The 26489-nt window shown below is 37.0% G+C and overlaps 1 protein-coding gene across 1 annotated transcript; it reads left to right on the top strand.

The window, feature by feature from the left end:
• Positions 1-111: 111 nt before the first annotated feature.
• Positions 112-25834, top strand: VPS37A (VPS37A subunit of ESCRT-I). The gene is made up of 12 exons (XM_016209034.2): positions 112-474; positions 9862-9936; positions 11633-11747; positions 12351-12451; positions 15111-15336; positions 16762-16832; positions 18052-18179; positions 18260-18318; positions 18396-18464; positions 22055-22198; positions 23343-23423; positions 25246-25834. Exons 1-11 carry the CDS (start codon positions 350-352, stop codon positions 23421-23423), a joined length of 1194 nt encoding a protein of 397 aa, XP_016064520.1. The 5' UTR covers positions 112-349; the 3' UTR covers positions 25246-25834.
• Positions 25835-26489: the final 655 nt, after the last annotated feature.

Genomic DNA, 26489 nt, shown 5'->3' with positions numbered 1-26489 from the left:
GCTCTAGGCGATGACGCGGCACGCCGAGGGGGCGGGGCACGCAGGGGCGGAAGTGGGGGTGGTAAAGGCCGGGAGGTGAGGCGGCCAGGCTGGCTGGTTCGGCGTCAGGGCCTGGGCGGTAGGGGGCCGGTCCGGTGCGCCGAGTGCCCCGTCCGGCCGCCCGCGGTCGTAGCATGCTCCCCAGGACGCGGGGACGCCCCGCCGGGCTCGCTTAGAGAAGACGCGGCCGCCCAGCATTTGGGCCCCGGGCGTCCGTCCCGCTCCTCCGTCGCTGGAGAACCGCCGGGCTCGCGGCTGGGAGCAGCAGGCCGGAGCCGTCTAGGGCCTCGGGCCCGGGGTCCCGTGGAGGATGAGCTGGCTCTTCCCCCTGACCAAGAGCGCCGCCTCCTCCGCAGCCGGGTCCCCCGGTGGCCTCACCAGCCTCCAGCAGCAGAAGCAGCGCCTGATCGAGTCCCTCCGGAACTCCCACTCCAGGTGACTGGCCGCTCCCTCTCCGACCCGAGGGAAAAGCAGGGCGGCGGGGCGGGCTGGCACGAATCACCTTCTCCGCGCCGCAGGCCGACTCCCTGTCAGCTGCCTCTTCTTGATACCCCTCCCTTCGTCCTGGGTCTCCCTGCTTGCTCTCCCGTCTCGGACCCATGTTCAGGATTTTCCTGCGCCCCCCCCTTGCCCCACCCCTGCTCAGCTCTTCTAATTCTGACCTGCTCATCCCTCCTGACACATCGCTGCTGACTGTAAGCTGGCTCAGTGTCTGTCCAATATCCCTTGTTTGTCCTCCTTCCTCACGACCCTTTCCCTTTGGCCACCTGATTGCTGCTGTGGCCAAATTGTTAAAGTACTGTGCTTGGCCAGAAAGAATTGTCAAGAGTTAATATCCAAGTTTAACAAAAAGTGGAAAATTTGGGGGAGGGGAGGAAGAACTGTTGCAATATCAAAGGAAAAGGAAACCGAAGTTTTAGCAGTGAGTTCCCTGGGAGTGACATACTCAGTCCTCTTAAGTCTCTAATTTAAGGTTTCCCTTGTTCCAACAACCTCCCCTGTGTGGCAGCTACCAGTCTCTGTCCATTTCTCACTGCTATTCTTGCTCCCACACTCAGAAGTTGTCCTATATTCATCTTGGTTGTTCTGTTGTCTTCCTATGAGGTTTTCGTTTTCAGCCTGGTCAGGTTTGAAATATTTTGCAGTTTAAATGATTTCAGCTGTTTTTGCTGTACCCTGGTTTGCTCCTCCTTTTATATTGCAAATACCTGTGGCCTCTAATGGTTTTCAAAAATCAGTACTGCTTCTATATTTTTGTATGAATTATGCAACTATATTTACTTAACAGTGTCGCAGCATGTATCTTAATGTAAAGATGTTAACTTCGTTCAACCCTAACCTTTTTAAAGTAGACTTTTCATTAATTTTAAAAATAAGTGTTTTAAGGTAATAAAATTGAGTAACTCCTGTTGAACAAACTTAGGGGCCATTTTATCTTTAATAGTTTTTACCAAGCAAGTAAGTTATAGTGTAGAATGGTTTTAAATTAGATGGTTAAAAGAAAAATTCACAGCAAAATCCAATTGGCTAAAATGAGGCCTATTGCTGATTGAACTTCAGCTGTTTCTTGGTTCTTTGTCTCAATTGTTCTGCTTGTTCAGAACTTTCAAAAGGTGAAAATTCATGGCATTTAACTGGAAAGAGTGGCATGCTCTTTGATCTAGTGGTGGCTTTCTTTTTGGAAAATTAAGTTCACAGAGTTCTTAGAAGTCTTGTTCTAAATAGTGTTCTGTACTAGCCTGTAAAAGCTACTCTTACAAGATAATGCTTATAAAAATGTCTCATTTTTAACAAACAATAATAAAAGTTTGTCCCCTTAGAAAGTGTCACCGTGTAAGACTATGTACTAAACTAATACTACTATTGCCAAAGTACTTTTTTAGATCCACACCTTTGGAATTGATTGCTTTTAAGCCTTTAGTATATCCTGTTAAATATTCTCACTGTTGACAAATTTTTATTTTTGGAGGTTGGAGTTGAATTTTTGAAATATTCCAAAGTCCCTTGTTCCTAAGGCTGGTAAATATGGGATGTGATTGATCTGAAATGTATTTATTTTTTTGGTCTCCCAAATAAGGAGAGATTCTAAAGCAGTAATGATTAATCTAAGGAGTTCTGGAGTTCGTTTAAGAGGATCAGTAAATACTCTGAGTCAAATGCAGAAAGGATCCATTTTATTTATTTTTTTTGAGCCAGAAATTATGGACATATAATTGGGCATGTGACATTGTCTACATATTTTGTAATTTACAAACATTTAACTTTAAGTGCTCTTTATTTTTGTAAGTTCTGTTGTAAAAATACTTGAAGTTTTACTTTATTGAAATATTACACATTTATAAACTGAACTTGGATAATCAGGAGATAGATAAGTAGGTCATGCACTTCCGGTTTTCAAGGAATGGTATAATTCCAAAAAAACATGACATCTACCTATGTTAAATCTGCCCTTTTAACTGATGACATACATTTTAAAGCTAGCTAATAAAAATGATTTATCTGTGCAGTATACTACAAATTATACTTAAAGATGTTTGTGTAGAGGATACTGTGATTCGTCATTCTGAAGGTGCACTGTGCAAAAGTTGCAATGTTTTGAATGGTATTTTAATGAATAATATAAAACTTCCTAAATTGTAAATATCAGTTCTGTTTATGCTGCCCACCTCCCTCATTTTTCATATCTATTCCTTTTCCAAATGTAAGGTCAACCGCTCTTCCTGACAGAGCATCTCACTTACTTTTTCTGCCCTCCCCCACCCCCCCTTCTCTCATTTACCTTCCAACTCTTAATCTTTTAACTCCTTATAATTCAAAAACTTTCATTTTAGGAGAGAGCCTGTTGTTTCCTTCCTTTTCTCTATGAATGTAAATGCCTTTTTTTGTTACCTTAAGGAATTCTTCCTCATCTCCCTCAGGCCTCTTCTAAAGGTTAGATGAGTTTTATGTGGATTTCCTCATCTCAGACTTACTGGTAATGCAGGGCAAATGGACGGAAAACTGTCATAGATGACAACATAAAGTGTTTAACCAGATCTTAATAACATGTTTGTCTGCCATGAAAGTGGAAACTGAAAGTTATGTTGACTAGGCTCAAGTAATATATCCAACTTTCTGAGTAACAGGTGTCACTATAATTCACGATAATCAATTTACCACCCAAAATTCCTGACTTTCTGGGCAGGAGTAGACTAGGTCTGTTGTTTGTTCTCCTTCATAAAGAAGCTTTCTCTAAAGCGCATGTTTTGTTTCCCACCCAAATCCACTTCCCTTGACTTCTTCGAAGAACACCTGTTTTTATCTGGGTGCCCTGTCTGCAGGGCCACATACTTACTGGAGGCTGTGCTCTTTCAACCCCCGTAAGTAAAGGATGATTGTCTACGCCGATGATGATGGTTTCATTCCTCCTGCTAGTTATTGTGAAAGCAGGATTCTTAACCTACGCTTGGTCAGTGGCAGTTGGAGGAGAAGTCTGCTCGGGAGCTTTCATAACATTTTCTCAATAATAGAGATGTCTAAAAGGAAATGCCTCTTATGTTTTGGATATTTGTTGTGTTACATGGGACACCTGGAACTGCTCAGATCGGGGAAGGAAGACAGGCTGACTGCAGAGTAGAAAGCTGGAATGTCTGTGATAATATTGTGATGCTGAATTAACCAATTCTGGAAACTTCCTGCCTCTGGACCTCTGCTGTATAAGATTAATAACTGTCTAAGCCACTTTCAGCCTGTTTTTTCAGTTACTTGTAGTTGAAAATGTTCCACGTGATACCCACTAGTCCTGATATTTAAAGATTCTTTAGAAGTAAAGCTGTTAAGTATTTCCCAGCATTGTACCTGCAATCAGAAAATATTAAAAACTCATGATCTTAACAGCTACCATCCTAACTATCTTGGCTTCTTCTCTCAATTAGCTTTATTATTTTATTTCCTTAGTTCTAAAACCACAACGATGTTATAAATGGTAACTATTATCTTTAATTAACTATGTAAACTCAAAGTTATAAAATAGTAATCCTTCATTACGTTTTGCTTAGGGATATGAGTTATCTCAAGTAAAGGACTTCTGATCATTTTAATAATCAGGTACATGGTAATTCTGGTGCTATTTTTATTTTATATTCAATAAGAAAATCTAATTTGGGAATTCTGCTTATCAGAATTGTTATTTTTACTCTGGTATGACTAATAGTGTTAATGAAAGAAGCTTTGTACCAGAAGTCCGGAGATACAGATGTGTCATTAACTGGCAGTGCAAACTTGGATGTTCACAGAACCTTAATAGGCCTTAGGGCTGCTGAAGTGAGAGGACTGACTACCTTAATTCTTACTGTCCTACCAACTGTGAAAGTCTGTTGGTTCCTCAGGCTTCTTGATGTGAACATTCCATTCGAGATAAAATGAATCTGAGCAACATAAATGGAAGTAAGCAAAAATTGTTGACCTTAGGAAAAGCTGCTTGGCTTTAGGTAAATGAAAGCTTTGTAATCAAACTGTCATGGATTCCAGTTCTGGCTCTTAACATACACTATATACTAGCAGTATGACCTATTGGCAAGTTAACTCAACTTCGCTGAGCCTCCATCTGTAAAATTAGGAACTGCAGTTCCTCTCATACAGGATTGTTGATATTTAAGTAATATATATAATCATTTATTATTGTGTCTTGCACATAGTAAGCATATGACAAATGACATCCCTGTTTCCACTGCATAGAATCAGTGTGCCTGGAACCTTTGCCTCTTAGCCCTAACTTTTTTTTTTTTTAAATATGTTTTTATTGACTTTTTAGAGAGAGAGGAAGGGAGAAGGGGGAGAGAGAGAAACATCGATGTGAGAGAGAAACATCAATTGGCTGTCTCCTGCACCCTCCCTATGGGTTATTAAGCCCAGAACCAAGACATGTGTCCTGACCTGGAATTAAAGATCTGGAACAACTCCCACATAGCAACATTAGCTTTGAGCTCAAGAGTAGCTGTTCCCTACTCTTCTCCATTTTACCAGTTTGCAGTCTCTCCCTGCCTTTATTCATGTACATTATCTAACAATTATAGGTGTTTGGAATTAAAGCTTCCTTATGGAAGGAAATCACCTTAACTTGTTGCAATAAAAAAATCCAGTGATCTGCTCTGCCCTAGCCTATTGAAGCTACAGAAATCTACAAAATGTCAGCATTTTGACTATAAATGGATGTTGAGCTCATAGTAAACTTTATAATTATGTATATCAAACAGTCTCATAATTAAGTGAATTTTAATTCAGTACATTAAATCATATAGTCTATTTATAACCAGAATTATAAAAGTTATAATTCTGGATTATATGATGCAATAAAGCATGTTGCCATTTAAGAAAAAGTTTCCTAAATAGAATCATAACAGCTCAAAAGCTATCTCTAGTTAATTTCCCTTTAGTAATTATCGGTCAGTACCTATCTCGAAAAAAGTTACCACACAGGTGGTCATGTCTCCCTTGTCAGTTAAATCCAGCCACACCTACTCTCCCTTCCTACCCATGAACTCTTAAACTGTCTCTACTCTGCTCACCTAAGCCAAAACCCTAGTCGTTCTGGTTCCACTCAGCCTTCCATCCCTCCTACTGCTGGGTTTTAACTATTCTCTCTGCCTCCCTTAATTCTCTCTCTTCTTCTCTTACTGTTTTTCTTCCACTGGGCTGCCAGAGTAATCTTTTTAAAATTCAAACTTGGCCATGTTATTCCTTTCAGTAGTTTCCTAAAGTGCAGCCTCCTCAGCTTAATGCCTGGTTTTCACAGAAGATGGTTATGTGACTGATGGAAAGGTGTCAGCAGACAAAGGGGATGTAAAGTTTCTTGAATGGCAGAGGATACAGAGACTATTAGAGACCCATGTTATTTGTAGCTGAAGCTTTTCTCGTGGTGTTTACTCTGTGTAGAGTGTCCATTTCTTTTCCCTGATTTTGCTTTCCTGAGTGTTCTAATTTGACTTTTATATGTAGTTCAGATATGATTATTTTCCTAGAAGACCCCACTGCTGCCAACGTTGGTATTCTTGGGTTCTCCAAGGTAGAAATTGAAAGGAAACCCCAGAGAAATTTCCAGACAGATTGTATTAAGCTTATGCTCAAGCACAAGGGAGGCAGCACAGAGGAAAGGAAGGTCCTCTGAACTGGCTCAGGGGCTGGGTCTGCTTGATTGCTTTCATAAGCTGGGGACAAAGTGGGATTGCGCCAAAAGGTGGGCTTTTGGGAAAAGGCAGGCTTACAGAATTTTCCATTTTAGGTTCTGATGACTTCCTTTTCCAGCCACTTTCCTTGATAGCTATGTTCGCCCCTGTCCTGTGGCGGCAAGCTGGCTAACTGCTCATTACTGCCACCCTAGGAAGGTTATTTAGTGGTCCAACCTTGATCCCTGTGCATGTGGGTTAGTAGTGTAAACAGGCATTTGAGAAGAGACCTAAAAGGAGTTACCTCTGTGTTTTTGAGTAGGGAGTGGAGGGGTGGTGACATTTTTGCATTCAGCTAATACCTGGTATTTTCCATTCCTGTGCCCAAGTCCTTTTGCTGTCTCACTACCACTCCTACCTCTGTTTGATTAGGTGTTTTCTTTGTACCTATAGCTCTTTGCACATCTCTGTCATTAGCCTATGTGTTCTACAGAACACTGTTAAAAAAATGTCGTGAAATACGTGGTCCGTGTTAAACAGATCTAGAAAACAAACAAAATCAAGCACTTTAGAATTTCTCACTTTAATATGCGTAAGTGCATCAGTATTCTCCAAGAAAAGGATCATTTTTATATCAGGTGTGTGTGTGAAAGCCAGTGCCATTTTCTTTTGTTCCTCTGAGGATTTTAATTTCACAAATTTATAGTTTTTGCTCAATTCTGTTTCCTTAAGTTTTTGTGTTTTGGGCCTGTTGAATTTGGTGCATGCCTTGCATGGTTTTGTTTTGTTCAGACCTTTCTGATGTGTTTGTTTCTGTATTTGAGATTCCTTGTTGACTTGTTTGTGGATACCTGTTTAACGTAGCCTGCCTCTGGTGATGAATGAAAAATAATGACTTGCCCCAGTATGGGGCACACTGAGAGTTGCCTTCCAGAAATGAGCTTCCTGAGGCACTGCCAGTCCTTGAGTTACCCAACATTGTGGGAAATGCATGATATCAGCATCTTGATCTTTTTAGTTACTTGACTATCTCTTCATGTCATGTGTCCCTCTAGAGCAAAGACCATACTATATCCATCTCTATATTTGTATTTCCTTGCAAGATACTGCAAATATGGTAGTTATTTCAATTGAACCAAGTTATTTCAATTGAAGTCTTATTAAATCGAAGTTTACACAAAATATGAAGTAGGAGATAAATACTGTTCTACTTAAACCACAACTAGTACCTCTTTTGCATTTCAGGCTACATTTGTTTATAGCTTTAGGGACTGTTAAAGAAATGAAGATTCCAGTTAACCACACATTTCTGACTAACAAAGTTACCTGTTTCATCTTTCTTTAGTCCCAGATTCAGAGCCACTGAGGTAAAATCATATTACTTCACTTGTCTCAGAAAACCTAGAAAATAAAATTATTAATGGGACATCGTTTAAATTTCCTCTTGTGGTGTGATTACAGTATTGCTTAAAATGGTGTGTGTGTGTGTGTGTGTGTGTATTTACATCTGAAGTAGTATTGCCTGTCAGCATAAAGATGTGGCTGTAAGAATGTTCATCAGAGCATGGTTAACAGTAGTATAAATTGGAAACAATCTAAATGTCTAAAAGTAGAGAATAGGTTAAACAATATACTAGAATATTATGCTGTCATTAATTGTGATGACAATGAATTGAGTATTTCTAACCAATGATTTCAGTAAAAATAACAAACTGTCTAAAAAAACAGTTAAAATATTAGTACTACAAGTTTTGGCAGGCTCCAACTTAGATATGTGTTCTAAATGCTTATTTAATAATAGCTAACATAATGAGTAATTTTTATGTATTATTACATAATTCTATGTATTATTACAACTCTTTTAGGGTAGATAGATGCTGGCAACATCCTCTTTTCCCATTTGAGAGATGTGGCTTAGACAGGTTAAGTAACTTGCCCACGATCACACAAGTAAATGGTGGTAGAGGATTTGAGGCCAGGAAGCCTAACTTAATAGGTCATGCAGCCAATCACGAAGATGCTCTACTTGGCATTGAACTGGTGGATGCTTTTGTGGCCAGTATTCCCTTGAAGCAGTGACACTTCAGGGTCCCAAGATAACATAGAGGAATAAAAAAAATTAATAAAAACTTTATTGATTACATGGTGTTCATACAGTTGAGGAGGCTGTCAGTAGCCTATTCCAAACCTGATCCCCAAAGAGGAACATTCGTAAAATTTTGTTAAGTCCTAATATTGAATATCGTCTTGAGTTTCCGTATCTGTTTCTTCTCCTTGGTCATAGCCCCATTCCACGGATGTCAGAGGAGAAAGCTTATCAACATCTGTCATTTCTTCATAACTCTATCCCAGCACTTTTCAACCTTTCAAACTACCTAAGATTTACGCACCCTAGAAGCTAGATTTTTTATCAAAAGATCAGAAAATGTAGTAGTTCCAAAAATGAGGAAAATAGGTTTTCTAGATCTATTAGTTGAAGCAACCAAAACAACAAAAAGTAAATTATTATGTAAATGCTAGACCTCTTCCAAAGGTTTTCATGCTTGAAAAGTTTATGTCCATTTGATTATTAAGCTTTCTCCAAACCATAACTCAATACTACGTAACATTTTTCCCTTTGGAATATTATAAATGTTAGTTAGAATTCCAGGTGAGCCACCCAAAATTTGGTTGCTAAATTATAATTGTAATAATGTACGCCTGCAAAATAACAATAAATTAAAATTCTGAATGTAGAATGTTAAAGGATAGGGCCTTGGAATAGTTGGCAATTGTGTTTAGCCGCTAGTAACAAAGACTCCCAACATAGGGACTTACACAAAATAAAGGTTTGTTTTTCTCTCACATAAAGGGAATTCACTTTAACGTTTTCATAGCCATCAAGGACCCGTGCTACTTCTGTCTCTTCAGTTCTCCCTAGTGCCCGCCTTCCATTCTCAGGGCCACTCAGGGTCTAATGTAGCTGTTTGAAGTCCAGCTATCTGGTCCAGGCGGGAGGGACAAATATCATCAGATCAGATTTTTTGTTCCCCTTTAAGATGCTTAAGATGCTTTCCTGGAAATTCTGCCCCACAACTTCAATTTTTCTGTATCTTACTGGCTGGCAATTAAGTCTATAGCAATAACCAGTTGCAAGAAAGGCTAGAACGTTGCTATTTAGAGTAAAATCAGGCTTCTGTTAGGAAGAAGGAAAGTATCTGTTTTTTGAAAACAACCAGCAGTCTCCATCATAAGACTGTAGGAGACTTCTCATCTAAACTTTTAAGTTTAAGTTTAAATACATCTGGTGAGTGGCAGAGGTGTAGTCAGAACCCAGATGTTGTGCTGATCTGTATTAACTAGAGGGCTCACAATTGCTTCTACTAGTGATGAATTAGGTAAAGTGAGAGTAAGTCAGTCTAGCATTATTATAAGAGTTATTCTTTCCCTCTTTACCTCAACATCTATCCCCTCCACACATGCTCACTCTCACACACTTGGATATTTCAGAATATTATTGCCTCTTATTTGATAAACCTTTCTATGATCATTTTCCCCTCAAGATACAGGTTATATTGGACATCTAGATTCTGTGATTAAAAATAATTTTAGTAGGCTCTAAAAGCATTTAACATTTGTCTTTAATATTAATGGTTTTATAACTTCAGGTACATTTTTTCTCTCAAATTTTTTCCTACAGTATAGCTGAAATACAGAAAGATGTGGAATACAGGTTGCCATTCACCGTAAACAACCTGACAATTAACATGAATATGTGAGTAGAATTGTATCCTGTTTTTCGATGTAATAAGAGTAAAAAAAAAGTAATTTTATTATTTTGTTTCTTAGTTGTTTTTAGAAGAAAACTGTTTAAAGTGAACTTCCTTTAAATAGGTATTCTCCTTCCAGTAACCATAATTTATCAAAGTCACACAATTTTGTGAAATGAGCGTTTTTAAAAGACATCATTGTAATGTATATTGCTGTAAGAAAGAAGTATAAAAGAGGAAATGCAATAAAAGATATAATAACCATTAATACTGTAGTCAGTTTCATTGATTTGCACTAAAGCCTGAGCTGGAGGCGGCCGAAAGGAGAATGATCCGAACCATCAAGGGGATCCCGCGTGGCAGGCCGTGCGAGGTGTATTCACCTTTACAGAAAAACGAAGTTAAAATACACTACTTTTCAGAAACACGCTACATCAGCCAGAAAGTTCAGGCTGAATTTGACTTGATTGTTTTTAAAGGGAAAAAAATCCCTAAAAGTTAAAATAATTATGAGGTTAAGTTAAAAAGAGGAAAGTTGGACAAAGTGACTCCTGAAGTATTCATTTAACCTCAAGTGCAATTATTAGTCTTTGGTCCGAAAGAATTAAGTTCTTGAGTTCTTACCTCAGATTGCATTAAGTGGCTGGCTTCTAGAGCCAGTGTTTGGGTGAGTCCTGACAGTAGCAAATTGGGGCAAATTATAGACACATAAGTAGTGATAGCATAGTCAGAATACAAACCCAGATTGGCCACTTGTTGCCTTTTTTACCAAACTAGTTTAACATCTTCAACTATATAAACTAAGTAGTTTTATTTCTCTTCAAATGTTCTATGTACAGCTAAGTAGGAGAAGCCAACAAGGACCCAGTTTTCTTATTGATATTGATATTGATATTGCTGCCAACAAATAGTTTTCTGAACCAACATGGGAACAGAGAAGCAATTTAAAGGGACATACTCTTCTGAGTTTCAGAGGAGATTTGGAAAACATAGTTTCATATCCAGTAAAATCCCATTTTTTAAGACTTCACTCCATAATCTTAAATTTGTAATACAAAAAAGTTAAGGTTTTCCTTTTTTGTATTGAGAATTTACTGTTTTTTATTTAAAACCATGTGATTGACCTCAAAATTGGGAGAGATGTGTTAATGGGGACATTTAGAAAAGAGCCAGAGAACCAAGGCATTATGGCAGCTTTAATATTTCTAGTACTTTCCATTTTTTGCCACTTCTTAAAATTCAGTAGATAGTGAAGTAATTCTTGGCAGCATTTCAAAAGTAGGAAAACCACATGCAAAAATATTATGTGGTCCAATAAATAACAAGGCTGGGTTAGTATGGCTCACCTGTTACAAATGCCTGATCTTATTTTTACCTGAGAGTTGTGTAGCTTGGTATATTGTGTCTGAAAACAATTAGTTGGTATGGTGTGAATATTCTGTAATTCACGGTACCCATATTCCACATTATGAAGGTTTTACTGTATGGAATTACTTAATAGTTGTATTGCCAAAGTGTATCCTTTATTATGTTTTCAGTCATCTCAACAACAATAATAGAGCACTTATTACTGAATAATTAATCCAAATGAAAGTATGAAAATTTAATTTGCTTTAAACTAACTTTGTTTTAGGATTACTACTATGTAATGTAACATTTGTTGTCTTTGTTTTTGTTTTTCATCTGTTCTACCTTTACCAGATTGCTCCCTCCACAGTTTCCTCAGGAAAAACCAGTGATCAGTGTTTATCCACCAATACGACATCATTTAATGGATAAACAAGGAGTATATGTTACCTCTCCATTAGTAAACAATGTATGTTTATGGTATATTTATTTCAGAATAATATAACAGGTGTATTACTTTTCTACTAAATATTTTAGAAATCTAAAATGCACTTAAAATTTCATTTTAGAATCAGTAATTTTCAAAAATTTTCACTGTCTATGATAGTGCTGATTCAAAGGTTGTTTTTCAGTGGCAGGACCTGTTGATGTTAGAATTTTGGTTCATAGTAGATATTTCATAGTTGTTAGGAAGCAGTAAAATTCACATATGCCTTAAAGTTCTCAGGATACATACATGATCAATTAACATGAAGGACTGTAACTTAATGCACTCTCAGTATTTACCTTTGAACCTTCCAATCATTATAAATAGTGAAGTGTGGAAATATTTCAGCTTCATCATTGATAAATAGACTTTTAACTTAATTTATGGTATTGATTCTATTAGAAAAATAGTAAGTTGTGGATTGCTAATTGGTTATTTGATACACGATATCCTTTGCTTTTCATTTAATTCTTGACTTGCAGAAGTGGATTTAATATTAAGTTTTTGAGTGAAGTTATCCTAATGAGAACCTATAATCTTTTTCTGAAAGTGATTTTAATCATTCTATATTACTGTTATTTTCAGTTTACAATGCACTCAGATCTTGGAAAAATTATTCAGAGTCTGTTGGATGAGTTTTGGAAGAATCCTCCAGTTTTAGCTCCTACTTCAGCAGCATTTCCATAGTAAGTATATTTATAACAAAAATGTATATATTTATTTTAATCAAAGTAATCAAAATAGTTTAAAAATTCAGATGAATGCTAAAGAACACTCCTGTTTTTACACCCCCATCTTCATAAAAATACATTCATACTTTTTCAGAAGCAACTGTTTTCTTTTAGCTGCTTCTCTGTCATCTTTTTTAAAAAAATTTTATTTGTTGATTTTAGGTGTGGGGGGAAGAGAGGGAGAAAGAGAGAGAGGGAACATTGATTTGTTGTTCCACTATTTATGCATTCATTGGTGGTTTCTTATATGTGTCCTGGCTGGGGATTGCACCTGCAACCTTGGCGTATTGGGACGACATTCTAATAACCAACTGAGCTACCAGGCCAGGGCTACCTTCATCTTAATCAGTACTACATACCTACTGCTGTTTCTTTATCCTGTCATTTTAGATATTATTTATTGAACCCCCCATTATGATTAATGAGGATTTTAGTTCTCTTTTATAAATCTTTCCCTCATCCTCTCAGTGAAATTATGTCATGATTTTTACTTAAATTCATGTTTAGTGTTTTTATTACTTTGACTCTCTACAAATTCACTGTCTCTGAACCAAGTCCTTTATCATAATTACATTTCCCTGTTACAACTTTTTGTGTTTTTCCTGACGTTAATTACTTCGAATTTTTCATTGGTTTTCTTAGGTCTCTTTAGTTTTCTTGCTAACAGTCTTTTTGAAGCCCTGCAATCTTTTACACTCTCCTGAGGTGAGGGTACATCTGGCTTTTACAAACTCTGGTTCATCCCGAAGCCACTCCCATGTTTTGGATTCTTTTTGGTCATAGCAGCATTCCTCTTCCAGGTGTTAAAATCCTTTCTGGTTACTAAGGCTTCATAACAAATTATCCACAAAATTATTGCACAAAACAATTAACACACTTAATGTGCTCCCTAATCTTCAATTCCAGAATGGTTCATTAGCGAGAGCTCTTGTCTGCTCTGCTCATCATAAGTGGGCTTTTCTGAGGAGCCTTCCTGGGGGTGTCAGCTGGTATACTAGATGTGACCTCTATGTGTTGGGCTTCCTCACAACATAATGGCTGGTTTTCTAGCATGAACATCCTGAGAGAGAGCTATGCAAAAGCCATAATGACTTAGTTGCTGAAGTCCTTCACTTCTGCTACGTTTGATTGATTGAGGCAATTGCAAAGTCTTGACCAGATTCAAGGGAAGGAAAATAGGCTTTTCCTCCTGAGAGTGGAGTGGCATGGTTCTGGAAGAGCATATAGGGCCAGAAATAATCCTGTGAACATTTTGGTAAAATAAAACATGGATGCTTGGAAGATAAATTTTGAGTCAATTTGAAAATCTGCAAATGCCTTTAATATACCCTCACTCTTAATAATTGGTACAGTTCAGATTCTAAGTTGAAGTGGATTTTCAACTTTGAAGGCATTCCTCTGTGTCCGTAAATACGCTATTGGTGCTAAGATGTCCAATGCCGTTTTGATTTCGCTATTGGTGCTAAGATGTCCAGTGCCATTTTGATTTCTGATCTTTGTAACTTTTTTTATCTTTGATATTCTGAAACTGCATAATGATACAACTTCTTGTTGCTTTTTTTCTCTTTCCAGAATATTTCTTGATTTTATTGCCCTGTCCTTCTGTTTAACTTTAAAGAACTCTTTCTTGTTCACAAGTCAAGTGGCATGTTCGACAGTGCTTGGACATCTGCTTAACCAGGTTGTCAGGTTCCTTAGCTGCATCAGCCCCAGCCTTCATCTTTGCCTCTTGTGTCTATGTCCTGGAGTCATGAGCCTCACTGATATTCTTTATCTCAAAACTGTATTTTCTGCCCTGGTCAGTGTGGCTGAGTTGGCTGGAGTGTCATTCTGTACACCAGAGGGTCACGGATTTGATTCCTGGTCAAGGCACATGCTCCGTTTGCAGGTTCAATCCCCGGTCAGGATGCGTATAGGAAGCAACCAGTCGATGTTTCTTTCTCTCATCAATGTTTCTCTCTCCCTCTCCCTTCCTCTATCTCTATCTCTAAAATCAATAAAAACATATGCTCAGATGGGGATTCAAAGAAATTAAAAAACAAAAACCTTTTTCTGTCTTCTCTCAGGATAGGGCTAGATATGAACTCATTCACCTTATCTGAAAACAGAAGTTCTCATTTCATATAAGTTCTATGATAAAGTGCACATTACTAAACAGCAAGTTTGATGCATCTCCTAGATTATTTTATAGGTTGTACAGACTATTTTTAGCAACTCTTCTATACATTTAGTTTTTCCTTAAAATTTTCTAGAAAATTAGACTTGACTTTAAATCATATTTTGTCAAATACAGTGAAAGTTTAAATTTTCTGGATTAAATGTTACCATTCTCTCTGTGAAAATACTGATTGATGCCAGTGGAATGCTCAGAACTCATATATTGCCTGTTTATTTACTTCTGCTGACAAGTTGAATTGTGTGTTTTCTGAAACATTTTTCTTTTTCATGGAAACCAAAATTTTCTTTTTTGGGGGTTCATGTTTTATCAATTTATATAATACTTAATTCAGTTACATAACTAGTGTCACCTGCCATAAATGGATTCCATCTATAACATAGGACCATTTTAGAAATTACCCCTAAATTCTAATCTAATGTTTCTCTTTCTCTTTAGCCTATACAGTAGCCCAGGTGGAATGCCTCCTTATGCTTCTCAGGGTTTTCCATTTCTCCCTCCATATCCCTCACAAGAAGCTAATAGGACTATCAGTTCTTTATCTGTTGCTGACACTGTTTCTTCATCAACGACAAGTTATACAGCAGCCAAACCCGCTGCCCCCTCATTTGGCATCCTTTCAAATCTGCCATTACCTGTTCCCACAACAGACACTTCAACACAGGTTGGTATCTTCAGTTATCTATATTTCATATGTTTGAAATGAATTTAACTAACAAACACTTACTGTGTATCTCCTTGTGTCAGCCACTAAGTTAAGTTAGGAACAAATGATAAAAAGATTAAATCACATTTTCAACTCAATTACCAAACTCAGCCAGGTCACCAACATTAATATAATCAAATTAATTGTAAATTAGGAATTTCCAGCAGAGTGGAAGACATAGTCTAGAGTTACGGTGAAGACACAGCTGAGGGAATGGTCAGTGCTCCCAGCGCCCGAGGCAGAACTAGAAGGAAATCATGGTTCTGTTCTTTCTCTACTTTTTACTTAAGTGCCTCCAGCCCTGCCCGATACAGATAGTAGGTGCTCAGTTAAAGGAGGAAGATGAATGAGTGAGCGAATTTATGCTCGAGGCCAGATTTTGATACATGATAATGAATTTGCCAGGATGACAAGTGGTTATAAAGCACTCTGAAGAGGCAGCTGCATTAACAGGCATGGAGGCATGCTGGATGGTGTGTTTGTGAAGCTGCCTACGAAAGATCTCTCTGGCTGTCATATAGGACTCAGGCAGAGGCACTCGACGTGATGGCCTAGGAGAAGCAGATTATGGAGGGTCTGCCATAGCATACTAAGGGCTTCAAGTGTCCCATTGATTTAAAAAATTGTGTGTTCCTTAATTAAGCTGATAACTTGCCATGTGGGATATTACTGGGGTAGAGACTAATGCTTGTGCATAAAACATATAAAGGGGTTTAGAACCTTCATTTTTAACCCTAAGTAATACTCAAATATTATAAAACCTTTTATATACAACTTCTCTAGTTTTACTCTTTGTAATCATTTAAAATATAGACCCAAGTGGACTTTATTTTCCAAAATTTCATCATTATATTAATGAATATTATGAATAAACTATAATTAGTATAAACAAAATTACAAGAGAACTTCTCATGACTCTTCAATTTTAAAAAGTCATCTAATATTCAGACGATGTATACTCTATTACTTATCTACCCTGCCGTCTCATTGAACTTAATTATGTAACTCTTCAGACTTTTGTTAACTTATTAATGTTCTCCTATACTTAATTCCTTTCATTTGAGGCGAATGTATTCATATATCTCAATGAAATCCACAGATAATTTTCTACACTTGTCACAGATATACTTAGATTTATTTTACAGCCTGTAGTTGCCCAAGGAAGAGAGCTAACAAGATACTCACATGACCCCCCCCCCACCCACCGCTCCCCCATCCCCTGCCAAAAAGACACCCAGTAACCCTGTATCTATAAAGGCACACTGAAGAGACATAGTCAAGAGAGCAGGGAGAGTAAGGAAAGTGCAAAGATGAAGATGAGATGATGAATACAGGAGCAGTCAAGAAGATGGCTGCAATTTAACACCATTTTGCACTCTTTAGATAAGCCAAAGTGATTTGGGTTACAAGATGCCAGATGTCCCTGATGAATTTCCAGAACTCTCAGAACTAAGGTAAAAAACTCAGAAAATAACATTGATATTTGTTGTCTGTTTTATTTGTAAATATGAACCAGGTCCTCATTGTTATATCCATATTAAACAAAATATTTTTTAAATCCTTAGTATTTCTAAGTTGTACTTTCTTTGGGAAATCAAACTGTTGGAGGGGTGCTTAGAGCAGTTGGCAGAAGACAGAGCATGCAGTAATGGAAGCCTAGGGAAGAGATAGTCTCAAACAAGAGAAGACTTCCAAAGGAGGCGAAATCTAAGAAAACAATGCCTGACTTAATAGGAGTTTGCTGATGAAGGTCGCTGGAATTGTTTCTTAGGACCTTTTTTATGGACTAGGAGTCATTATGTTGGCAGTTTATTTGCAGTTTGAAGATTGTGGTTTTAATGGAAGACTCTCAATTAAATTGATATAAATTCTCTGCAACCTTGGTTTTTTGATGCTGTGCCTGGTAGGAACTCAGTAAATGTTTGTTGGACTCATTCATTCAATTACTTGTTTATCTATTTAAAAAATATTTACTAAATGTCAAAAAATACCAATACCAATATTATTACTGTGAATACTGAATGCAGGTAAGGTTTAGTTTGTTTTTGTTTTTACACTACTTTTGTCCTTAGGATATACCACACCAGAGATGTACAGCCAAATACTATTTTTAAAAGTCTCTTCAAATAATATTTTTCTGGATGATTATGTAACTTAGAAAAAAGTTTACTTTGAATCTGACACAACTTTTTTCTTCAACATTGCATTTTGTTTTTTAACATACATTGCTATTGTATGGATCTGTAGTCAAAACTAAAAGATATGTTCAGAAAGGTTTAGATCCTCTCCCTATCCAGTTGCCTCTTTCACCCTATGGATATTGAGTTTTGATTTGGTTTAGCTTATGCTTATACACATGCATTTACATTTCTTTTATTGTGACAGCCACATACCTATTAGCTAAATAGGCACAGAGGTTAAAATTGGGAGGTGGTTATGGGTGTTCAAGCATCCTAGTCTTCATAGTCCTACAGTGATTTGACAGTACATTCAGACTATTTTATGGTCCATGTCGTTGATGTTTTATTTGTTTAAATTTGTTATAATTTGCCGTGTGTGTGTTTCAAAAATTTAGAACCCTATCAGCTGAATAAAAGTGAAAAGTGTGAATATTTGTCATAATGGAGCAAATCTAGATTACTGATGTTCATTAACACATTGTTCTGTTTCTAGTGTGTCGCAACTTACAGATATGAACGAACAAGAGGAGATATTGTTAGAGCAGTTTCTCACTTTGCCTCAACTCAAACAAATTATTACTGACAAGGACGACTTAGTAAAAAGTATTGAGGAGCTAGCAAGTATGTCTTCCCTTACTTCTTAAATTTCTGAAGAAAAATGTGATCTTTATATAGAAATAAACGAGAAATTTATCTTACAGGAAAAAATCTGCTTTTGGAGCCCAGCTTGGAAGCCAAAAGGCAAACTGTTTTAGATAAGGTGAGTTAGTGCTCATTTTGAATAAATCCACATAATTTACATATAGAAGAAAACAGCATTTTTATTTTCTCTTTTAGTATGAATTACTTATACAAATGAAGTCTGCTTTTGAAAAGAAGATGCAAAGGCAGCATGAGCTTAGTGAGGTAAGATGGCCTAGCTCGTCTCCTTTACCTCAGGAGTTTTTAATCTTAATGTGTATCCACCACGTTCTTCCCTTGTTTTCATCGGAAGGCGTTGATTAGGTGTGTGATTTTACAGGCCTGATACCTTTAAATGCTGATGAACAACCCTCGGTTACTCTGCATTATAAGTCAATTGTGCTCATGCAAGAGCATATTTGGTTCCAAAACAGGAAAATAACCCCATAAATAAATCTTCTGGGAAAGTTGTTATAAAGCCAGTTTAACTCTTGTAATAAAATCTACTAAGAAAAACTTTAACTTTAGACTCCCTTGTAGTTTTCTGTATAGACACCTTAAATGAAAAGTGAGCAAAAACAGAAAAATATGTAAGAGTATAAAGTATAATTCATCACAAATAATAAATCTTATGTTAGAAATCTGGTTATATGAAAAACCAAAAACATTTTATAAAAGTCAATTTTTTTGAAAAAATAAATCTCTAAAAATAAAGGAATAGAGGACATAACCTTTATATCTCATATCAGTAACTAACATCATAATTAACTATTGTATTTCTTTTAAAATCAATAATTCTGGAAAGTAAAGCCAATATAAAACAACAGCAAAAAAAATTATGGGTAAAGAGAGTATAAATTCGTAATAGATTTCTTATGTGGCCATTCTTTAGAAAAAAAAAAAATAGCTAACATTGAGCATTTATTATGTGTTTTGCATTGCACTAAGCTATTGACATATACTGCCCATTATTCCTCCAAATCCTCTGAGGTAGGTATTATTACTATTTTTCTGTTTTACAGATAAACTGAGGTACAAGGATAATAAATAACTTCCCTGACTCTTATAAATAGAAAGGGTCAGAGTCAGGAGTCAAACATAAGTAGTTGTTCCTCACTCTTAACCCCAAAATCTGACAGAACAAACTTAAATACTCTTAGGTGCACATTAGAGCTTAGTAGATGCTGAAGAAGCTTTTCACAGTAATCAACATCATTCCTTGTACAAACTCTTAGTAAACTAAGATAGAAATTAATTCCTTAAATTGATTAAAAAAATACTGGAAATCAGCATGTGTAATGACTAAACATTCCCAAGGTCCCATTAATATTAGGAATGAGACAGTGATGCCCCAGTTTCACTACTGTTTAACATTGTGTGTGGAGGTCTGGCCACTGCAGCAAGGCAAGAAAAAGAAAAGGTATCATGTAAAAGAACAGATGAAACAGTTGTTTACAAAAAACAAACAAGCAAAAATCCTAGCATATTGAATCCTAGCAAATAGATTCCAGCAGCTGCCAGTTCAAAATGAAATAGAGAAAAACACTCATTTATAATAGCAACAAAACTGAAAAATACTTAGAACTGAACCCAGTGAAGTAAGTTAGGAAACTTGACTGAATAGCATAAAGAAAGACTTGAGTAAATGGAACAAAATAATACGGACTGAAAGATTTAGTATTATAAAGATTTCATTCTTTCCAAAGTAACTTAAAAATTTAATATACTTCAGTCAAAATCTCAAGAGTATTTTTTTTTTTTAATTTTGACAGATTTATTCTTAAGTTCTTTTGAAACCCTAAATGGGTAAAAGTGGTCAGAAGAGCTTGAACAAAAGGAAACAATGAGGACCACCTCCCTTTCTCAGTATCAAAATGTGCTGTAAAACTGCATTATTTAAACAGTAGAGTAATTTCATAGGAAGAGAAGAATAGTTTTATGGAATAGACTGTGCAGTTCAAAAACAGACTTGTGTGTATATGAGTAATTAGAAACAGTTGAGGATTTAATGAATATAATTGGCAGTCCATTTAGGAAAAAGATCCCTGTATCATACCAGCACAGTAAGATACTCTAGAGTATTTAAGTGGAAACCATAAAATAATGAGCAGCAACTATCTCCCAGGTGGTTTGTTTGTTTTTTAAGATTTTGGAAGGAAAATCCTTTCTAAGCATGATATAACAGGCAGGAGCATAACAGAAAAAATGATACATTTAAAAGTTACATAAATGTAAAACTTTCATATATAATTATCATAAAATCAAAACTGAAGGGAGCAAGTATGTCAAGCACATGTGACCCTTCACTGCCGGTAGTCCGTAAAGAGCCCTTACAGATAGGCAAAGGAAAGAGAATAGGAAACCCACAGGAGGAAAAACATAAATGCTCCATAAATATTTTGATCTAACGGAATCTGCCCTCTGGACCACTTATATAAGAAGTGCTTGAAGTGATTCTTGAAATGCTTTTTAAAAAAAATAACCTTGGTTCCTCAGCTCTTCTCTAGGTGTGCTCACTTAGAATCTCTGTATATGATGAATCTTCTACACTCGAAAGTGTGGAAACCACTTCACTAGACTACTGGTGCCATGAGTCCAGGAGCCTGTCCTGTTTTATTCCCCCAGTACACCCATTACTTGGTCCAGTGCTTGTCACATAGTAGGTACTCCATAAATATGCACTGGATAAGTAAATGGAAGCATTTGAAAAGATTCTCAGCTTTCTCATGATAAGCAAAGTTATATCATCTTTGTGAGCCAAACTTGTAAAGATAGGTAACCTTGGTTGGCAAGAGTGATAAGAAAATGGTGCCTTCCTGTGGGTGATGCTTAATGACTTACCACCTCACACCCACTAGGATGACTGTTATTAAAAATAGCTTTAGTTCCTTCATTTAGTCCTTGGATCCATTTTGAGTTAATTTTGCATGAGGTAAGGTAAGGATAAGGGTTCATTCATTTCTCCAGTTTACCAACACCAGTAGTTGAAGACTGTCCTTTCCCCACTGAATGGTCTTGGCACACATGTTGAAAGTATTTGGCCATATACGGGAAGGTGTGTTTCTGGGCTCTCTGTTGCTCTGATCTATATGTCTCCTCTTGGCCAGTACCACACTGTTTTGATTATGTAGCCTTTTAGTTTTGAAATCAGGAAGTATGGATCCTCCAACTTTGTTCATTTTCAATATTGTTTTGTCTATTTGGGGGTCTCTTGAGATTACATATGAATTTTAGCAGAAATTTTTCAATTTCTGCAAAAAACACCGTGAAGATTTTGATAGGGATTACATTAAAATTCTAGATCACTTTGGGTAGTTTATTGTCTTCTTAACAATAGTAAGCCTTCCCATTCATGAACACAGAATGTCTTTCTACTTTTTTATGTCATCTTATCTTCCGTTTCTTTCAGCAGTGTTCTATAGTTTCCATTGTACAAGCCCTTCAGCGCTTTGATTAAATTTAATCCCATCCCTTTTGTCATGTTTTGTTCACTAGAAGTGAGTTGCTACGTCCAGCCCACGTGGACGGGGAGGAGGATTACACAAGGGTAGGAATGCCAGGAGTTGGGGTGCACTGGGGATCATCTTAGAGGGTGCCGCCGCAGCGATCCGATTGCTGACTCCAAGAGAGGAGAATGACTTGCCCAGTTTCTCTCACTAAAGAGCTGGCAGCCAGTGGATTGGTTGAGGACCTGGTCCAGGTTTCCTCAGGAAGGGCCTTCGTAAGGCTGTAACGAATTGTTTCTCCCGAGCTCTGTCTCTAAGGCGGTTTTCTGATCCTTGTAAACTAACATAGTACTTGATTTTCTTTTTCAGAGCTGTAGTGCGAGTGCCCTACAGGCAAGATTAAAAGTAGCTGCACATGAAGCTGAGGAGGAGTCTGATAATATTGCTGAAGATTTCTTGGAGGGAAAAACTGAAATAGATGATTTTCTCAGTAGTTTCATGGAAAAAAGAACAGTAAGTAAATACTCTTCGGTTGAGGACAAGTTACAGTGTAATACCAAATTAAGTAGATTCATGAGCAAAAAACTGTTAGCACATTATTGAACTGGGGTTTGAGTGCCCTGAAAGGAAACCGAAGAGCCTCTGTTGAGAATGATATTAACATCCTCCTGTCATTTTAAACCTGCTTGTTGTGAGGGGACACAGGCAAGTCAAATAACTGTTCTTTTCAGAACTCATAGCGGTGTGTCATTCTGTGGTAAATATTTTTTAAATATTATTAAGAACATTCCAGAATAGTTTGTTTGTTATTTCCATTATATTTAAAGAAAAATTTAAAGAGCCTGCTTTGCCCTTTGATGGAGTCCCATATATTTACCTAATTTCTCTGAAACATCACATTTTAAAAAATAACCTTTTGTTACTAAACTTTGTAAAATGTGCACTATACACACACAGACACACACGTGTGTGTGTATGTATATGTATACATATGCCTGTTCTGTTAAGGAAGGTGAGTCAGGTTTTATCCCCATTTTCCATGTGAGAAAATTGAAGTTCAGGGACATTAACAACTATGGCTATAGCATTAGTAAGGCACTGATTTTTTCACCTGTTGTTCTTTGGTACTATATAACTTGAAGTTTTTATTTGTTAACCTTCCTGGTTAACAATGGTAGGGTTTTCATATTTTTAAAACAGATATTTGATACTACATAATCAGAACTGATATAAAGCATTAGTTTGTTTTACATTCTGGAAGTTTATAGGTAAAGGTTATCTGCCAAACAAAATTAATGTTTTTAAAAAATATGTTTTTACTGGTTTTAGAGAGAGAGGAAGGGAGAGGGGGGAGAGAGAGAAACATCAGTCGGCTGCCCCCTGCACACCCCTTACTGAGGATCAAGCCCACACCCTGGGCATGCGCCCTTGCTGGAGTCGAACCAGTTACCTCAGTGCATGGACCAGGCTCAACCAACTGAGCCACACTGGCCAGCGCCAAAATTAATCTTTCATTCTTAAATTCTGAACTGCCTTAAACATTCAAAACAATTGTCAGCAGGTTAAAAGAATCCTACTTAGAATTCCATCATAATGTAGGAAGTAGCAGGCACACTGTTGGAGAAGTAACTGGTATTTTAAATGTTTTATTTTCTAGATTTGCCACTGTAGAAGAGCCAAGGAAGAGAAACTTCAGCAGGTGATAGCGATGCACAGCCAGTTTCATGCTCCACTATAGGTAAGTGTATTCCAGAAGGCTTGTGTCTCAGGCTATTGCTTGGCTCTTCTTTCATTGATGTGTGCTTACCACTGCCTGTTCAGCCAGCTTTAAGCCAGATACTGTCATTATAGTTCTTCTGCTACGTCACATATAGAATATTTTGCATTATATATTAAGCATAATGTTATATACATAAGCATATATCTGGTAGAAATCTGGATATTTTCTCAGTATGATGTTGGCTTAAATGAAATTTTTCAAGATCGGATAACTAATTATGTATCGTAAACTATATTCGTTCCTTTCTCTCAGCTGGTGTGTGGAGTATACCATGTCCTCATTAGTCTCCTTTGTCATTTCTTCCTTTAAAGTGAACGTCTGGTCTGTCTCCATCCCATCTCACACCAGGATTATTCCAGTAATATTTGAGCCAGTCCCCTGACTAGGGGTTCTCCTTCCTGCACAGGACCAACAGACTAATTTTTCTAAAATAGCACTTCATGATATAATCTCTCTGCTCTAAAGCCTATAATGGGCCCCTAGCAATGACAATATCAATGCCAAGTTTCTCTCTCTGGTTTTAAGCCTTTTGTCATCTGCCACTTGTAAGAGATTATTTATTTTAATTTTCCATCTTCCCCTGTTGCCTCACGTGTCATGTTCTTCTGTCTACACCATGTCTTTGTTCAGGCTTTTACTTGATCTCAGGACACCCTTTTCCTTTCCATCTGTCTTGACAGGGAACGTTTTGATTGTAAGAACTAATTATCACCCCAACAAGTCAAAAGCTGTGTTACTGGATAGTGCTGGGATTCATCATAGAGCCAAATACAAGTACAGCTCAGTCATCTGAGTGAAAGCACGACTAGAGGCCACAATAACCAAAGCAGCTCCTCTTTTTCACACCCATCCCGTCACGCTTTCTCCATTCTGCGGCTCTGTTCTTTTCTCTCACTCCCTTGTGCTTTCTCCCTTGCTCTTCAGCGAGCCTTTCTTTGCTGTGCTTGCAGTGCTTCAGCCATTGCTTCCCACAAGCCCAATCTTATCAACAGTTCAGGCAGCCAGTGGAGACTGACCAGAGTCTCACTACAAACCGCTGGGAAAGAGACTGGCCAGGATGGGTGGTGTCCATCCTGACCTCGGCAGTTTGGCTTGGAGATTGGTGTCATGTGGTCCTCTGCCCACTCAACTCCTTTGAAGGAGTGGACTTTGAGAAGACAACATTGGAGGGTCCCTAAAAGAGGGAGCAGGCTGCAGGGAAGGAACTAACAGGCATTTCTGATCTCCAGTTCATCTGCCCCTTCAGTCTAGTTGTGTTTAAGATTATGGCCAACATTGAATTGTTTTACATATTATTTTACAAATCATATTGTCAATCCCTGAGGATAAGGGTTGATTTTTTTTTTTTTTTTAAGGCTTTTTACTGATTTTTTAAAGACAGGGAAAGGGAGCAGGAGAGAGAAAAAAACATTGATAATGAAAGGGAAACATCAATTGGCTGCTCCTGCATGCCCCCTACCAGGGATTGAGCCCACAACCCGGACATGTGCCCTGACCAGGAATGGAACCAGCAACCTTTTGGTGCATGGGACAACACCCAACCAACTGAGTCACATGGGCCCCAGGGCAAGGGTTGATTTTTAATATCAAGTGTGCCTTTCTCAGAGCTTGAGAAGAAATCGGGCACTGAGTGATTGCTTATTTATATGAACATGCTAGAATCCTTTCCCCGCCTCTTTCCCTTGTGGTCAAGTTATCTTTTTCTAGGTAAATCTTAATGGAAAGAAAATGTAAAAGGATGAAAATTTCTTAGGTTTTTTAAATTTTCTTTTCTTTCTAGATTTTCCTGAAAACATGAACTGCCATGAGAGGAATGGGACACATAACTAAGCACATTTATATTTATGACATGCAAATTGGCACTTCATCACAGCAGCTGACTTCACAGAAGTACTTTGTAGATTGTATACAGAACTGAGACTGATTTTGTACACATCAGAATGATTGCTATGATCTTGACTTTGAGAAAATTTTCTGCGCTATTTGCACTAAAAATGTTTATTTATTATTGATAAATCCTATCATATTTAAGTTCCACCGCTATTCCTCTCTCATTAATTAGTTATGCATGTAATTTTAACTAGTTTTGATATTTTATAAAATTCATTTAAATTTGTATTTTTAATTTGAAATGCCTCATTTCTTTATCAAAAATGGTTGGTTTAGATTTTTTCCTCTGAGCCTTTTATGAAAAATTACTATTTTCAGCTGTAGAAAGACTCTGATTTTTCTTCTTTCTTTCTGGATAATCAAACTTTCAGAAACAATTTCTTTGAAAAATTACTAGTGTCAGTAAACATAAAACCTGCCAATGTGCCATCTCAAGAAAATAACTTTTAATACTTAAAATAAACCAAAAGGACAAACCAGCGACTCTTATATATTGTTTTGTTTTTAAAATTAAAGATGCATTTAAGAAGCAATACAGGTAAATATTTCAGCTAATAGAAGAAAATTGTCCTTCACTTCAACTAGTCCCACATAAACTTTCCTGCTCATTTTCTAATATAAGTATGTGATGTGGTTGAGTAAGGATGGGCTGTCTAAATTACTAATGTTAAAGGTAAAAACAGTCTTTGTTACTAGTAAATCTGGACCTAAGAAAGTCAATGAAATTTTCTGACCTTTACTGTGAGTCACATTTTTATAAGAGAAAAACTATGGTAATAAGTGAAATTAATGTTTAATTTTTAGGAAGTTGAATTTTTTAATAATTTAATTGAATTTTTCATTTACCTTGTACTGTGTTCATCAGGTCGCTTCTATTCTATATTACAGAATGAACACATTTAATGGGTAGCTGTAAAAGCTAATAAGGAGGAAAACTTGAACTGTATACCTGGGGCCTGGTAAAGCAGTGAATCTAAATCACAAAACACCCTAATGCGTACTTTTGTTTAAATTTCACCCCGTGTGCTTCCATGTCAAACTCCAGCATACAGCAAGCACAGTTTGTTGTCTTCACTTTCTGCTCACCTCTAACATATTTTTGGCAGTAGACTTTTAGGAAAAACAAAATTATTT

The sequence above is a fragment of the Miniopterus natalensis genome, chromosome 2, assembly GCF_054644295.1.
Source record: "Miniopterus natalensis isolate mMinNat1 chromosome 2, mMinNat1.hap1, whole genome shotgun sequence".
Lineage (NCBI taxonomy): Eukaryota > Metazoa > Chordata > Mammalia > Chiroptera > Miniopteridae > Miniopterus > Miniopterus natalensis.
Note: the sequence above shows the minus strand (reverse complement) of the source record. Positions and strands in the feature narration are given on the sequence as shown.